Source organism: Microcaecilia unicolor, chromosome 6, assembly GCF_901765095.1.
Source record: "Microcaecilia unicolor chromosome 6, aMicUni1.1, whole genome shotgun sequence".
Taxonomy (NCBI): Eukaryota; Metazoa; Chordata; class Amphibia; order Gymnophiona; family Siphonopidae; genus Microcaecilia; species Microcaecilia unicolor.
Genome location: NC_044036.1, coordinates 195,900,361 through 195,918,124, shown reverse-complemented (window position 1 = coordinate 195,918,124; position 17,764 = coordinate 195,900,361). Strand labels below are relative to the sequence as shown.

General features: G+C 46.9%; 1 protein-coding gene across 1 annotated transcript in view; it reads left to right on the top strand.

The window, feature by feature from the left end:
- DOCK3 (dedicator of cytokinesis 3) overlaps positions 1-17,764 on the top strand; it is an 873,576-nt gene that overhangs the window by 384,430 nt on the left and 471,382 nt on the right. Inside the window, exons 24-25 of the mRNA XM_030206787.1 lie at positions 5,248-5,440; positions 9,023-9,150. Coding sequence (XP_030062647.1) covers positions 5,248-5,440; positions 9,023-9,150 — 321 coding nt within the window. The remainder of the gene's footprint in view (positions 1-5,247; positions 5,441-9,022; positions 9,151-17,764) is intronic.

Here is a 17,764-nt window from a genome sequence, read left to right as displayed (position 1 = left end):
AGATGGATTATGAGACTCCAGCCCTGAACTATCATGTACAGTGGCTTCATCTTGAGCTGTTAGGTGCACTTGCACTGTTTGTTGTTAGATATTTTTGCTGGGTTTTGGAGTTAGTTGATTTTTTTTGTTGATTTCTTGGGATCTGTCTCCGTTGGCATCATTGTTTTTTTATATATACTGAACCGTTAAAATGCACTATATTTTGTGAGCTTTGTGTAATTTCATAGCACCTTTCAGAGTATTTCTTCCTTTCATCCAAGCATCACATGACCCCTTGGTATAGATCTTTATCACCAGAGGAAGTGGTGAAGAGAGACTTGCACTCTGGTGTGAGACAATTGACTGCATCTGCTATTGATAAATCCTGTATAAGATCTTGGGGCCTACTGGTGACAGTTTGGGAGAGGAGGTGCGTCTGTGCTCTGGAAGAGCTCTGATTTGGTATGAGATCTTAATAAGTAGTAATAGTGATAGAAGATTGGGGAAATGGAAGGACAAGGGAGAATGTGTGGTGAAAGCAACAACTAGTACACCTCAAGGCCCTATGGATCAACATGTAAGGCCAGTGAAGAAAAAAAACTATCTTTGAGTATTCTGTCTCCTATTGAAGCCTCATAGAGTTCAGGTGGTCAGGTCACACCCTTAAGTTAGTGCCTGTGCAATGTGACTTGTTTTGTCAGCCTTTGAATCAGTGGCATAGCCAGACCTGACAATTTGGGTTTGCCTAGAACTAATATGGGTGGGCACTATGTATATATAGGTGCGAGTAGTTTTTTGGGGGATCTTAAATCATTTTTAATAAACAGTCTGCCCAACAGCTATCCTACAGCAACATAAACCACATACATATTCGGAACCTATGTTGCAAATCTTAAAACCACCATACCGAGAATACAAAACACTCAGGACCTATAGAGCAATTCTACCATACCATAAGCAGTTATTTCTACGAGTCACACAAGGAAAAGGAAAGCATCTTAAACACTACAGTGAGCACTAGAACATCAATTCACCTATTGTAAAACGAAACCAGATCTTCCCTTTCATCTTTCACCATTTTTCTTTTTTCCCTCCTTTTCTTTCCTTCCTTTCCCCTCTTTCCCTTCTCTTCTTTCCTTTTTTGACCCTTTCCACTTTCCTGTCCTCATTTCTCTCTCCCCTTTTTTCTTCTTTTTACCCTTTCCATCCTTCCCCCTTCTTCTTCTTCTTTTCCCTCCTCACCTTCCCTTCTCTCTCCTCCCCCCTTTTCTCCTTTCCCCTACCACCCTTTCTCCTTCCCCTTCTATCATGCCCTTTTTCTTCCACTTTTCCCTTTCCACCTCCCTTCTTTCCTCTTCCCCTCCTCTTCTCTTTTCCATTCCCTTTCCCCTTCTCTTCTCTTTTCAACTAGTAAAGGGCCACCAAAACAGACACCAGATGCAGACGTGATTCCATATGCCCCAATGAAAGGAGAGTTTAATTTTACTTCCATTGAATTTCAGTATATTCCATCTTTATAACACCAGGCTTCCCAATCCCAAAGGCAGATTACAGAAACAGTTAAGATCAAATTCTCACAGAAATTTTGCAATGTGTATTGTTTAGAACAGCATAGAAAAATGAGCATAAAATACAGAGAATTATAACTGCTGTTTCTACCAGCTATAATCACTTTTAAGCTGTTTTACTGATGTTCAGTTTTTATTTCATGATATTTACTTAAACCTAGATACAGGAAACTTTTAAATAAATTAAAAAGCTGTCAAATAAGTAAAAAGAAAACAAAATCTTAGGAAGGAACACCTCATCTTCTGTTTTCTCCAACTTCCTGGCTGCCCTGTCTGTGCTGTGTCGGGGATGGGTCGGGTGAGCTTCTGCAAGTGTCACGGAGGTGAACTTGACCCGACCCGTCCAATTCCAGGATCCATCGTCCCCCCACCCAGTAGCCCACACCACACACACACACGCAGTCAGCACCCGCAGCGGGAACTGTGTCGGTGGTCACCTGGTCGCGGTCCCTAACTTAAAGAAGAAGAGGCTTCAGTTGAATTTATTGATGAGTCAGTCAGGCAGAGGCTGAGCGTTAGTCTCACCTCATGCAGCCAACAGGCCAAGCCAGTGCCGCCACCGCAGTCAAACAGCTGGGCTGCAAGGCCATGTGCTGAATGCAAATGAGGACCTGGCTGACTGGGCCTGTCACGGGAGACAGCCACCTGGAGCGTGGGGTGTGCGGGCGGCTCACAATGGCAGGCAAGTGAATCGCCATGCAGATGATCTGATCCAAGGCATTCTGTTACTGCGTGGCGGGCGGCGGTGCAGCGCATGCTCATAGGCGCCACGTGCAACTGCCAAGGGAAATGGTGCTGCCGCACAGCGCATGTGCGCGTAGGCGCCTTTTTTGTAGAAAATCTATTTGGGGGAGCACGCAACCACCTTAAAAAAAAAATCAGTGAAGCCGTTTGACAGGCAGCGCTTCGCGTCTGCCCTGCGTGCATTGCAAAAGAAGGAAATCGTCTTCAGGCCTTCTCTCACTGTGTCCCGCCCGGGACACAGTGAGGGAAGGCCCGAAGACGATTTCCTTCTTTTGCAATGCACACAGGGCAGACGGGAAGTGCTGCCTGTCAAACGGCTTCACAGATTTTTTTTTAAGTGCCCGATTTTCCGAGCGCTGACTGGGTGGGCCTGAGTTGTGATTGGGTGGGCCTGGGCCCACCCAGCCCACCCGTAGCTATGCCCCTGCTTTGAATGTTTCCCCGATTGATGTTTGGTTAGTGGTGACTTGGACTGAAGCCTCCATTAAGAGGACTTGAACTCACCTTTGTGATTTTTCTAAAGAAACTTTTCAGAAATTGGAGAAGTAGGATGGAGTATTGGCATAATAGAAGCACAATTGGAGAAGATAGAGAGACAGGTGTTTTCAGAGCTAGCAATGGGAGCTGCCAGAATTAAAGTTCAGCATTGCATACCAAGCTTGAATAGATGAAGAACATCCTTAGAGCAAGAAATTTGAGACTGCTAAACTTCCCCATAACCTGCTTCTGTCCCTCTCTTGAGCTTTTTGGAGGTATTTGAAGGAGGTTTTATGATATCTCCATTATGAACCTTTATTATCTTCCTAGGGGTTTTAGAATTGCATAGGAAGAGAAGTAGGGAAAGAGGTCAGGTACCATCAGTGGATAGTTTGAAACTGTCTGCCTTTTTGGCGACTTCTCTGGACAGTCTATCAACTTTTTAGTCATATAACCTCTGAAACTGAAAAAATGTCTATTTTGAAATTGTACTTTACAAAAAAAAAATTTGATTTCTCCGAGGACAAGTAGGCTGCTTATTCTCACACGTGGGTCAAAGTCCACGTCGACCCGGAAATCGGCATTTTGCCATAGCAAAGAACAAAAAAACTTTGCTAGAGTCTTCTGGCACACGTGCAGCGCGCACCACGCATGCGCAGACTGACTTCCTGCCCACCACGCGAGCGCGTACCTCAATTACTTTTTTTCCATGATGAGGTGTGGCAGGTTCCTCCTGTGCTCCTTGTTCTGGCTTGGGAAAAAGTTTTTCTGAAGAGCGATTTTTCGCATGTTTTTTCTTGTTTTCTTTATTTTCTTTTTAAAAAAAAGAGCTTAGGATTCCTTGTTTCTTAAATCCTCAGTCTTTTTTATTCAATTTTAAGTTTCCTTTCTTTTTCGATTCGGCCGGCTGTCTTCTTATTTTTGTGCCCCTTTTTATTGGCATAATTTAGTCTTTTCATTTCGCCAGAGCCGTTTTTCCTTCCATGTCATCAAGGACACCTAGCGGCTTCAAATGTTGTACTCGGTGTAACCAGACAATCTCAGGTACCGATACCCTTTCCTGGTATATCCAGTGCCTTGGGCCCGACTACACCCAGATGCTTGTGGTCTGTGTCTTTGTATGAAGAAGAGGACCCCAGTAGCTTGAGAAGCCCAATGCGCGAAACTTTTGGGGCTCGGTCCGGTCCTTCGACGTCGGCATCGACTTCGGTACCGAGGTTGGCGACATCGACATCGAGGGAAGGTTCGACGTCAGGAGCAGAGGTAATGGCTGCTGAGAGACCAAGTCGTGCTGGGAGTAGTGAGGTGTTGAATGGGTCTCCACCTGTCTCGAGGCCTCCTGCTATGCAGGCTCCCTGGGACCGACCATCATCAGACCCGACCTGGAAGAGATGTGAGGATTCCACGTCTCCCTCGGCATTGAGTGAAGGTGAAGAAGCACCCTCACCATTCTCCTTTGATACATGGTGCCGGGAGCTCCGGGGTGTCAAAGGACTCGACACCTGAGAAACGTCGGTGCCGAGAGGATCATTCCCCTTCCATACAGGAGGTGCCAATGCGTTGGCCTCTTAGCAGCCCCGGTACCTGCACCTGAACCTCAGCAGATTCTGCCACTGGCTGCTCCACCGACCCCGCAGCCTTCTCCGATGGCGACTCTCAACGAGCGCATCTGGGCCCTGCTTCCAGAACTTCTGGAAGGACTGCTGTGCCAGTTTGCTTCGGTGTCGGGGGTGCTTGCACCTTCCATGCTGTCTACGCCAGCGGCGTCTGGCCCTTAACCTGTGGTAAGGTTCCCGTCCTCGCGGCACCAGTTTCGACTGCCACCCAGGTAGACTCCCCTTCGATGTCGGTGGAGGAAGCTTCGCCGCAGTCCACGTGGTCGTCGGCCTCTCGACATCACCATCGAGGATGTCGATCCTTAGTGTCGAGGCAGGCTCAGTCTCAGAGTTCCCTTAGGGAGGTACTTTCCGATACTGAAGAGGCGCGATCGTGGGAGTCAGAGGAAGATCCCAGATACTTTGGGATTCCCTCTGAACCTTCCCCCCCACTCCATCTGAAAGTAAATTTTCACCTCCTGAGAGTCTCTCTTTTACATCTTTTGTCCAGGAAATGGCTACTGCTGTTCGGTGGAGGATGAGCCCAGGGCTGAGATGCTCGAGGTCCTAAAGAGGCTCAAGAACGAGAGGTCAAAAGATGAAAGTGGGTAGACTCAGGGGAGTACATATTTATTTACAGAAAGGATCCTGGATGCACAGAACAGTCTTCTGATGGAAGTAGTGAAGACGAGGATGGTATCTGAATTCAGAAAAGCATTGGGGCAAGTACAGAGAAAGGAATTGTAGAGTTGAACAATAACAGTAGATGGGTAGACTGGATAGGCTATATTGTGTTTTTCTGCTGTTGTGTTTGTTTCTATGATTTCATACTGTATATCCATCTACTATATGTAAGTTTAATAAGGTTTCTTCTTATTTACCAGGCTGCCCTGCTGAACTCTTTCCCCACTATCTTTGATGAGCTGCTGCAGATGTTCACAGTGCAGGAAGTAGCAGAGTTTGTACGGGGAACACTGGGAAGCATGCCCAGTACTGTTCACATTGGACAGTCGATGGATGTGGTAAAGCTGCAGTCCATAGCGCGGACCGTGGACAGCCACTTGTTTTCCTTCCCAGGTAAAATGATGCTGAAAGACTTGAAATGCAATGCATGGTAACAGCAGCTTGAAGAGAAGAAGCATTCCATGAAGAGAGAGAGGAAAGACAAATATGTATCACTAATAATCTAATGTGTTCAAAGTCAGGGCTCAAATTTACCTTGAGTAATTTTGCAGATAGCAATTTAAAGAGGTTTTTATATGGTTCTTAAGTTTGGAGATACTTAATTCTGTCCTAAATGTAAATTACAAATTGATTTCTTCAAGCAAGTAGAAAAAGCTGAAATTGGTTCTTACTTTACATAATTGTCTGACATAAAGAAGAAGAACCCAAGTTAAAAATATTGTTCCAGCTATGCCATTTAAATTATTCAAGATTGTGTTCCATACAATGGAAATTATTTTCCATACATTAGCTGTTGTTTTGTGAATTCGCCCCTTCTAAGGAATTGATACCTTCTACATTTTTTGTTAAGTCACAAAATACTGCTCAGTTGTGTTTTGGGTTAGGTAAATTTAGTGAAGTAAACCCTCTTTTAAAACAACTACACTGGCTAAAATTAGAGATGGAAATTTCCAAGTTCATAAAACTCTTTTATTTATTTATTGCATTTGTATCCCACATTTTCCCACCTATTTGCAGGCTCAATGTGGCTTACAGAGTTTTGTTATGACATGTTCATTCCAGGATATCAGATATAAGAAGTATCTGTACAATTACAATTAGTAATGTTAAGTAAGTAATGTTAAGTAAGGGAAAAGAGAAGGAAGGAGTTAAGCAGGATAATGTAGAAGGTGGCCTTTAATAACTGGGTGGGTTGGTGAGGTAGTTTTGTAGAGTTATGGGTTCTCTTTGTAGGCCTTGTTGAAGAGGTGTGTCTTCAGAGATTTGCGAAAGTTAGTTATTTCGTCAATGGATTTCAGAGCTTGTAGGTAATGCATTCCACAGCTGCGTACTCATGTAGGAAAAGGTGGTAGCGTGTCTCAGCTTGTATTTTAGTCCTTTACAACTGGGGAAGTGTAGATTGAGAAATTTGTGGGCTGATCTTATGGTGTTTCTGGGAGGCAGGTCCACAAGGTTTAGCATGTAGATTGGGGCGTCTGCGTTGATGATTTTGTGAACAATCGTACAGATCTTGAACGCAATGCGTTCTTTGAGTGGGAGCCAGTGAAGTTTCTCTCTTAGGGGTTTTGCACTTTCGTATTTACTTTTTCCAAATATGAGTCTGGCTGCGGTATTCTGGGCTGTTTGGAGTTTTTTGATAGTCTGTTCTTTACAGCCAGCATACAATGCGTTGCAGTAATCCAGATGACTTATTACCATTGACTGTACCAAGGTCCGGAAGATGTATCTCAGGAAATAAGGTTCAACTCTTTTGAGTTTCCACATGGAGTGGAAACATCTTTGTTGTCGTATTCTTCACGTGTGCATCAAGTGTGAGGTTTCGATCGATGGTAACTCCAAGAATTTTCAGATTTTGTGAGATGGGAAGAGAACAGTATGGTGTGGTTATGGTGGAATAATTGTTTGTATTGTGTTCAGAAGTGAGTACAAGACATTGTGTTTTTTCTGTGTTGAGTTTTAGCTGGAATGCATCCGCCCAGGAGTGCATGATTTGGAGGCTTTGGTTGATCTCGTTGGTGATTTTGTTTAGATCATGTTTGAACGGGATGTAAATCGTGACATCGTCTGCGTATATGTAAGGGTTGAGGTTTTGATTGGTTAGAAGTTTGGCTAAAGGTATCATCATTAAGTTGAAGAGAGTTGGTGAGAGGGGGGATCCTTGGGGAACTCCACATACAGGTGTCCATGGGGGTGATGTGTTTATGGAATGAACTCAGATATGGTGATAAAGTTACCATCTCCGGGACTGAGAGGAAATTTAAGAAGTACTTAAGAATTTAACACTTGATATTCCTTCAGTGAAGAGGATAAAATTGAAGTCGATTTGGGAATGCTCTGTTTCTTTTCATGGTCCAAAAATTTAGAATAACATACTGTTTTCAATATGGGAAGTATTAATTTTCTGTTTTGAAAAGCCTTAAAAACGTATTTGTTTGCGCTGTAAGCACTGTGTTATAAAATTTAAGGGAATAATGTACATCATATAAAATTTAAGGGAATAATGTATATCATATCTGATTGGGGTATAATCTTTTGCTGTAAACTGCCTTGAAGACCAGATTAAAGGTGGTATTGAAATAGAATAGAATAGTTTTTAACCCCTTACATGACCGTGTAATATTTTATGTGATCACAATTTTTCTTATTTTTATGAATAAACTTGGTTTTTATGGTTTAAGCCTTTTTTAATATATACTTTGTTTTTGCTATAAAACTAAGGGATGGGGTATCAAAATGAAAATTTAACTGACTTAAATTTAGGTGTTAGCCAGTTAAAGCGATATTTTTGAAAAGTTCACCCTTCTGATTAGTCAAAGTTAACCACCAAAATTTGGGGTCCTGTTTACAAAGGTGTGCCAGCGTTCTTTAGTGCGCGCTATGTAGATGCCCACAATATTTCTATGGGTGTCTACACAGCACGCACTACAAAACACTAGCGAGCCTTTGTAAACAGGGCCCTTAGACTTCAAAAATTGGTATATGCACCTAAGTTATGGGATAGATGATAGTTGGCACTGAAAATCTAGGCTATCCAAGAGGCTAACTTATATTCCTAAAGCTAATCAAATTAATTGCAGGCCTAAAGTTAAATGATCAAATTTTGACCAGCTAGTTTTAGGAAAATTTTAAGCCACATAACTCGCTAGTTAGGTTTGGCTGAAAATATGCCAAAAGAATAGCTAGTAATATTCCCATTCAGTAACTAGGTTCAATTAATGGCTCAGATGTTTATTTTATTGATTTATTTATTTAGATTTTGCTCACACCTTTTTCAGTAGTAGCTCAAGGTGAGTTACATTCAGGTACACTGGGTATTTCTCTGTCCCCGGAGGGCTCACAATCTAAGTTTGTACCTGAGGCAATGGAGGGTTAAGTGACTTGCCCAAGATCACAAGGAGCAGCAGCGGGATTTGAATCAGCCACCTCTGGATTGCAAGACCGGTGCTCTGACCACTAGAGAAAGAGCCCTGGTACATGATCTCCAGCCAAGAACTGCTTAACTGAGTGAATTGTAAGGGGATGTACAATGGGAAAAATTCCCAAGTAATTGTAAAGAAATGTTCATGAACCCAGGTCCCCAGACCATGTTCTGTCTAAAGCCCAACAGGAGCAGAAGGAAAGTGGCAGACCAAAAAACAATTTGCTTACCAGAGTCCTAAGATATGGAATAATACTACTATAGAACTTTGTCTAATAACACTGTATTTGTCTTTTTACAAGGCTCTTAAAACATATTTATTTTAAAATCAGCAATCTTAGGCTTATTAAATGATTGGAGATTTTTTTTGAACATAGGACTGTAGCCGGTATTTATGTTGTTAAGTCCTTCTATCTGGAAGTCATCTTGAGATTGTAATCTTCTTTGCACCTTTTGGTTAAAAGCGGAATAAACATAAATTCAATGCAATAAAATTCATAGAGCACACTGATCTGCTGTTTCTTCTGCAGTATTCTATTGTTCATTCCTTTCTCTAGAATCCCGTCGCATCTTACTTCCTGTGGTGCTTCATCATATCCACCTACATCTGAGACAACAAAAGGAGTTGCTTATCTGCTCTGGGATCCTCAGCAGCATCTTCTCTATCATCAAAATTAGCTCCTTGGTAAGATTTGTTTACATTCTCTTCATTTATGTCCTTTTTGTAGTTTTAATGATTGTGCTACAGCTCTAATCCAAGTGACTGTATTTTATAACAACAACAAAACTAGTAGGAGAAGCTTTCAGAATGACAGGATAAAATTACCTGTCTCCTTCTTGCCTGCCCCAATCCAATCTTGTTCCATTCAACCCCTTCCATGACCAATTTTCCAAGGCTCAGGTCTCCCATATTGTCCAAGTGCCATAAAATCCCTCTCCTTCACAACTAGCCCTGACCCCTACTCCCTTACCCAAGGGCAAGTAGAAGTCTCTAGGGCAGAAACAGTGTCCAGTCTCTCCTGTCCCACTGACCGCAGCATTCATGATGGTGCCAGATCAGCATTGGTGCCTGCTCTGCATATACTTTGGATGCAAGTAGTATGCTTTAATGACCACACACACTCTGAAATTACCACATTCAGTTAGTTTTAGTACTAGCACACAAACGGGAGGGCACAAACCACACTGAGTTGCCTTTTATATATAAAAGAAGATGGCCAAAAGTGACCTGAAGAAGCATACTCTATGTAATGGAGGCACTACTTCAGAGGAGGTGGAAGCCATTGAGGCCATTCGAGCCAGATGGAGAAATCTCATTTCCAGTCTGCAGAGATGCATGGAAGGACGGAGATGTGTAGATATCTGTAGCTATTTGGTATAGTCAGTGTTCTATGGAGCTGAAGCCTAAACTGTGCTGTCTGTCTTTGAACTTTAACGTGGGCCTTTATTGCCTTGCTGGAAGAGAAGTTAGTATTATGCAAGCTTCAGGGCAGCTACAATTGTGTATCTCCATCTGTAGTTTCTGTTTATAGCTTATATTCTCCGAGGACAAGCAGGCTGCTTGTTCTCACTGATGGGTGACGTCCACGGCAGCCCCTCCAATCGGAACACCTTCTAGCAAAGTCCTTTGCTAGTCCTCGCGCGCCGATGCGCACCGCGCATGCGCGGCCGTCTTCCCGCCCGAACCAGCTCGTGCCGGCTAGTCTTCTTTTGTCCGCGCTCGGTACGGTCGTGTTTCGCCATTCGCGCCCCAAAGTTGACCTCGCGCGTCGTTTTGTCGACTTCGTTAATAAAAAAAAAAAAAGTGTCGGAAGGAGACCTTTATGGTTTTCTCCCTTCCCGTACTTCCAGTCTTTGCCCCGGTAAGTTTTCTTTCGTCGTCGGGTAGGCCCTATTTAGGCCTCGGTCGAAGTTTTTCTTCCCCCTATTTTTGCGGTGCCATTTTCGCCATTTCGAGTTTTGATCTCGCCGGCGCGATTTTTCCGCCCATGACATCGAAGACTTCCAGCGGCTTCAATAAGTGCACCCAGTGCGCCCGGGTAATCTCGCTCACTGACAGGCACGCGTCGTGTCTTCAGTGTCTGGGGGCTGGGCACCGACCTCAGGCCTGTAGTCTGTGTTCCCTTTTACAAAAGTGGACTCAGGTAGCGAGGTTAGCCCAGTGGAACATTTTGTTCTCGGGCTCTTTGTCGGCATCGGCACCGGGAGTATCGACTGCTTCGACGTCGTCGGCGCCTGGTCCTTCATCTTCGCCCCCGATTGCATCGAGTGCATCAAGGCATCGGCCCTCTGCATCGGGGCGACATCGGAAGGCTGCGTCGGCGTCGAGACCTCCTCGGTTGCTGATGTTGTCGGACGGTGGTGCTTCGTCTGGAGTGCAGGTGAGGGCTGTCCATTCCCCTGCTGGTGGCGGTGAGCCTTCGGGTGGGTCTCCCCCCATTCCGAGGGCTCCTGCGGTACAGCCCCCCCGAGACCGACCTCCTTCGGTCTTGGCCCCGAGGAAGCGACGGCTGGATTCTACGTCCTCCTCGTCGGTGCCGGGAAGCTCCGGTGACATGCTTCGTCCCAAGAAGTCGAAGAAGCATCGTCACCGGTCCCCTTCCCATGTCGGCACCGAGAGCTCTGGGTCGCCGAGGGAGTCGGCACCCAGTAGACATCGGCACCGAGAGGACCGCTCACCCTCTGTTCAAGAGGTGTCGATGCGCTCCCCTTTGGACAGCCCGGAACAGCCTCCACACCCGGAACAGACTCTGACATCGACGCCTGCATCGGCTTCCATGCCTTTTTCTACAGCCGCTCTGAACGAGAGTCTCCGGGCCGTTCTCCCAGAGATCCTGGGAGAGCTGTTGCGCCCTACCCCTCCGGTACCGGGGGTGCTTGTGCCACCGGTACCATCGAGCGAGGCGCCGGCTGGCCCATTGTCCGGGGTGAGGTCTCCGACATGCGGTAGCCTCCCAGGAAGGCTCCCCGACTATGTCGGCGGAGGGAGCTTCGCCGGTGCGGGCGAGGGAGTCTACCTCTCGACGCTCCCACCGTGGCCGTGGTTCCACGGAGTCAAGCCGGGCACGGTTGCAGACACAGGTCCGTGAACTTGTGTCTGACACCGATGGTGAGGCCTCAAGGAAAGAGGAAGAAGACATCAGATATTTCTCTGACGAGGAGTCTGAGGGTCTTCCTTCCGATCCCACTCCCTCTCCTGAAAGACAGCTTTCCCCTCCTGAGAGCCTGTCTTTCGCTTCCTTTGTCCAGGAGATGTCTACGGCCATCCCCTTCCCGGTGGTTGTGGAGGACGAGCCCAGGGCTGAAATGTTTGAGCTCCTGGACTATCCTTCTCCACCTAAGGAAGCGTCCACAGTACCCATGCATCATGTCCTCAAAAAGACATTGCTGGTGAACTGGACTAAGCCATTAACTAATCCCCACATTCCCAAGAAGATCGAGTCCCAGTACCGGATCCATGGGGACCCAGAGCTGATGCGCACTCAGTTGCCTCACGACTCTGGAGTTGTGGATTTGGCCCTAAAGAAGGCCAAGAGTTCTAGAGAACATGCTTCGGCGCCCCCGGGCAAGGACTCTAGAACCTTGGACTCCTTTGGGAGGAAGGCCTACCATTCTTCTATGCTCGTGGCCAAGATTCAGTCCTACCAGCTCTACACGAGCATACACATGCGGAACAATGTGCGGCAGTTGGCGGGCTTGGTAGACAAGCTCCCCCCTGAGCAAGCCAGGCCTTTTCAGGAGGTGGTCAGGCAGCTGAAGGCGTGCAGAAAATTCCTGGCCAGAGGGGTGTATGACACCTTTGATGTTGCGTCCAGGGCCGCTGCTCAAGGTGTGGTGATGCGCAGACTCTCATGGCTGCGTGCCTCCGACCTGGAGAATAGAATCCAGCAGCGGATTGCGGACTCGCCTTGCCGTGCGGATAATATTTTTGGAGAGAAAGTCGAGCAGGTGGTAGAACAGCTCCACCAGCGGGACACCGCATTCGACAAGTTCTCCCGCCGGCAGCCTTCAGCCTCTACCTCTACAGGTAGAAGATTTTTCAGGGGAAGGAAGACTGTTCCCTACTCTTCTGGCAAGCATAGGTACAATCCTCCTTCTCGACAGCCTGCGTCCCAGGCTAAGCCCCAGCGCGCTCGCTCTCGTCAGCAGCGTGCGACTCAGCAAGGCCCCTCGGCTCCCCAGCAAAAGCAAGGGACGAGCTTTTGACTGGCTCCAGCAGAGCATAGCCGACGTCCAAGTGTCAGTGCCGGGCGACCTGCCAGTCGGAGGGAGGTTGAAAGCTTTTCACCAAAGGTGGCCTCTCATAACCTCCGATCAGTGGGTTCTCCAAATAGTCCGGCAAGGATACACCCTCAATTTGGCCTCAAAACCTCCAAATTGTCCACCGGGAGCTCAGTCTTACAGCTTCCAGCACAAGCAGGTACTTGCAGAGGAACTCTCCGCCCTTCTCAGCGCCAATGCGGTCGAGCCCGTGCCATCCGGGCAAGAAGGGCTGGGATTCTATTCCAGGTACTTCCTTGTGGAAAAGAAAACAGGGGGGATGCGTCCCATCCTAGACCTAAGGGCCCTGAACAAATATCTGGTCAAAGAAAAGTTCAGGATGCTTTCCCTGGGCACCCTTCTCCCCATGATTCAGCAAAACGATTGGCTATGCTCTCTGGACTTGAAGGACGCCTACACACACATCCCAATACTGCCAGCTCACAGACAGTATCTGCGATTTCAGCTGGGCACACGTCACTTCCAGTACTGTGTGCTACCCTTTGGGCTCGCCTCTGCACCCAGAGTGTTCACCAAGTGCTTGGCTGTAGTAGCAGCGGCACTTCGCAGACTGGGGGTACACGTGTTCCCATATCTCGACGATTGGCTGGTGAAGAACACATCCGAGGCAGGAGTCCTGCAGTCCATGCAGATGACTATTCGCCTCCTGGAGCTACTGGGGTTTGTGATAAATTATCCAAAGTCCCACCTTCTCCCAGTGCAGAAACTCGAATTCATAGGAGCTCTGCTGGATTCTCGGACGGCTCACGCCTATCTCCCAGAGACGAGAGCCAACAACTTGTTGTCCCTCGTCTCGCGGGTGCGAGCGTCCCAGCAGATCACAGCTCGGCAGATGTTGAGATTGCTGGGCCACATGGCCTCCACAGTTCATGTGACTCCCATGGCCCGCCTTCACATGAGATCTGCTCAATGGACCCTAGCTTCCCAGTGGTTTCAGGCTGCTGGGGATCTAGAAGACGTGATCCACCTGTCCATGAGTTTTCTCAAATCCCTGTATTGGTGGACGATTTGGACCAATTTGACTCTGGGACGTCCTTTCCAAATTCCTCAGCCACAAAAAGTGCTGACCACGGATGCGTCTCTCCTGGGGTGGGGAGCTCATGTCGACGGGCTTCACACCCAAGGAAGCTGGTCCCTCCAGGAACGCGATCTGCAGATCAATCTTCTGGAGTTACGAGCGATCTGGAACGCTCTGAAGGCTTTCAGAGATCGGCTGTCCCATCAAATTATCCAAATTCAGACAGACAACCAGGTTGCCATGTATTACGTCAACAAGCAGTGGGGCACCGGATCTCGCCCCCTGTGTCAGGAAGCCGTCAGCATGTGGCTCTGGGCTCGCCGTCATGGCATGGTGCTCCAAGCCACATATCTGGCAGGCATAAACAACAGTCTGGCCGACAGGTTGAGCAGGATTATGCAACCTCACGAGTGGTCGCTCAATTCCCGTGTAGTGCGACAGATCTTCCAGGTGTGGGGCACCCCCTTGGTAGATCTCTTCGCATCTCGAGCCAACCACAAAGTCCCTCAGTTCTGTTCCAGGCTTCAGGCCCACGGCAGACTGGCATCGGATGCCTTCCTCCTGGACTGGGGGGAGGGTCTGCTGTATGCTTATCCTCCCATACCTCTGGTGGGGAAGACTTTGTTGAAACTCAAGCAAGACTGAGGCACCATGATTCTGATTGCTCCTTTTTGGCCGCGTCAGATCTGGTTCCCTCTTCTTCTGGAGTTGTCCTCCGAAGAACAGTGGAGATTGGAGTGTTTTCCGACCCTCATCACGCAGGACGAAGGGGCGCTTCTGCATCCCAGCCTCCGGTCCCTGGCTCTCACGACCTGGATGTTGAGAGCGTAGACTTTGCCTCTTTGGGTCTGTTAGAGGGTGTCTCCCGCATCTTGCTTGCTTCCAGGAAAGATTCCACTAAGAGGAGTTACTTCTTTCTATGGAGGAGGTTTGCCGTCTGGTGTGACAGCAAGGCCCTAGATCCTCGTTCTTGTCCTACACAGACCCTGCTACCTTCTGCACTTGTCTGAGTCTGGTCTCAAGACCAACTCTGTAAGGGTTCACCTTAGTGCAATCAGTGCATACCATTACCGTGTGGAAGGTAAGCCGATCTCAGGACAGCCTTTAGTTGTTCGCTTCATGAGAGGTTTGCTTTTGTCAAAGCCCCCTGTCAAGCCTCCTACAGTGTCATGGGATCTCAATGTCGTTCTCACCCAGCTGATGAAACCTCCTTTTGAGCCACTGATCTCCTGCCATCTGAAGTACTTGACCTGGAAGGTCATTTTCTTGGTGGCAGTTACTTCAGCTCGTAGAGTCAGTGAGCTTCAGGCCCTGGTAGCCCAGGCCCCTTACACCAAATTTCATCATAACAGAGTAGTCCTCCGCACTCACCCTAAGTTCTTGCCAAAGGTTGTGTCGGAGTTCCATCTGAACCAGTCAATTGTCTTGCCAACATTCTTTCCCCGTCCTCATTCCTGCCCTGCTGAACGTCAGCTGCACACATTGGACTGCAAGAGAGCATTGGCCTTCTATCTGGAGCGGGCACAGCCCAACAGACAGTCCGCCCAATTGTTTGTTTCTTTTGATCCCAACAGGAGGGGAGTGGCTGTGGGAAAACGCACCATATCCAATTGGCTAGCAGATTGCATTTCCTTCACTTACGCCCAGGCTGGGCTGGCTCTTGAGGGTCATGTCACGGCTCATAATGTTAGAGCCATGGCAGCGTCGGTAGCCCACTTGAAGTCAGCCACTATTGAAGAAATTTGCAAAGCTGCGACGTGGTCATCTGTCCACACATTCACATCTCATTACTGCCTGCAGCAGGATGCCCGACGCGACAGTCGGTTCGGGCAGTCAGTGCTTCAGAATCTGTTCGGGGTTTAGAATCCAACTCCACCCCCCTAGGCCCATGTTTGTTCTGTTCCAGGCTGCACTCTTAGTTAGTTGGTAAATTTTTTAGGTCAATCTCAGTTATGTCCTCGCCGTTGCGAGGCCCAATTGACCATGGTTGTTGTTTTGAGTGAGCCTGGGGGCTAGGGATACCCCATCAGTGAGAACAAGCAGCCTGCTTGTCCTCGGAGAAAGCGAATGCTACATACCTGTAGAAGGTATTCTCCGAGGACAGCAGGCTGATTGTTCTCACAAACCCGCCCGCCTCCCCTTTGGAGTTGTGTCTTCCCTTCTCTTTGTCTTGCTACATATGAGACTGGCCGGCACGAGCCGGTTCGGGCGGGAAGACGGCCGCGCATGCGCGGTGCGCATCGGCGCGCGAGGACTAGCAAAGGACTTTGCTAGAAAGTGTTCCGATTGGAGGGGCTGCCGTGGACGTCACCCATCAGTGAGAACAATCAGCCTGCTGTCCTCGGAGAATACCTTCTACAGGTATGTAGCATTCGCTTTATGACTAATGTTGGAGTCCTTATATTCCCATTTTATTGTTATTCACTTTGTACTGCAAATAAAATTTGTCAGGGTCAGCAGACCTAATCTTACTTTTTCTGGAAACTGTGCTGCCCAGATGTAATTTTAAAAATACAAACAAACGTTCACTGGGACTCTCCAAACACTGCACAACTATAGGTCTGTACAAAACTTAGAAAAGTAGTTATTACAGATTATAATCAAATCATATCATTGCCTTTGCTCATCTTTAGTCCTCTATATGGAGGCAATTTCCTCAATACATAGGAAAAACATATACTTATTAGCTAAATTAATGAAAGAAAAAGGTGGCAGAAAAGAAGTACGAGCAATCTTTAACGTTATCACGGCATTGAAGTTATTATTTTCCTTGGCTGTGGCACAGATAAGCCGGCAATCTTGGATTCCAAAAAAGAGTTCAGTTGTTTAGAGTCAAAAAAGATATATTTAACAGAGTCTAAATTTAGAACACATTTGCAGGGAAAATTCAAACAAAATAAAGCACCCAGCTGCGATGCTTTTGGATGCAATTTTAGAAACTCTTGTCTTTTCTTCTGTGTGGTTTTAGAGACATCTGGATACATTCTTATTTTTCATTCAAGGAAATTGTTATCTCTATTTAGAAAAAACTGCTTAAGTATCCAGTCTCTATCAGTGTGCTGCTGCAGCTAGGAAAGCGAATAGAATGTTGGGTATTATTAGGAAAGGTATGGAAAACAGGTGTGAGGATGTCATAATGCCGTTATTTCGCTCCATGGTGCGACCGCAACTTGAGTATTGTGTTCAATTCTGGTCACCGCATCTCAAGAAAGATATAGCAGAATTGGAAAAGGTGCAGCGAAGGGCAACTAAAGTGATAGCGGGGATGGGACGTCTTCCCTATGAAGAAAGACTAAGGAGGCTAGGGCTTTTCAGCTTGGAGAAGAGACGGCTGAGGGGAGACATGATAGAGGTATATAAAAGAATGAGTGGAGTGGAACAGGTGGATGTGAAGCGTCTGTTCACGCTTTCCAAAAATACTAGGACTAGGGGGCATGCGATGAAACTACAGTGTAGTAAATTTAAATCAAATCGGAGAAAATGTTTCTTCACCCAACGCATAATTAAACTCTGGAATTCGTTGCCAGAGAACGTGGTGAAGATGGTTAGCTTGACAGAGTTTAAAAAGGGGTTAGACAGTTTCCTAAAGGACAAGTCCATAAACCACTACTAAATGGACTTGGGAAAAATCCACAATTCCAGGAATAACATGTATAGAATGTTTGTACGTTTGGGAAGCTTGCCAGGTGCCCTTGGCCTGGATGGGCCGCTGTCGTGGACAGGATGCTGGGCTCGATGGACCCTTGGTCTTTTCCCAGTGTGGCATTACTTATGTACTTATATACTTATGTACTTCTTAGCAATAAACTGTAACTCCCAGACCCTTGACCATTCTTCTAGATTTTGAAAATCCCTTCTCATGGTTTCTACTCCCTCCAGGGTATCCACTCTATTGGCTATCTTTGTGTCATCTGCAAAAAGGCAAACCTTTCCTTCTAACCCTTCAGCAATATCTTGCAAAAATATAATAAACAGAATTGGTGCCAGCACCGACCCCTGA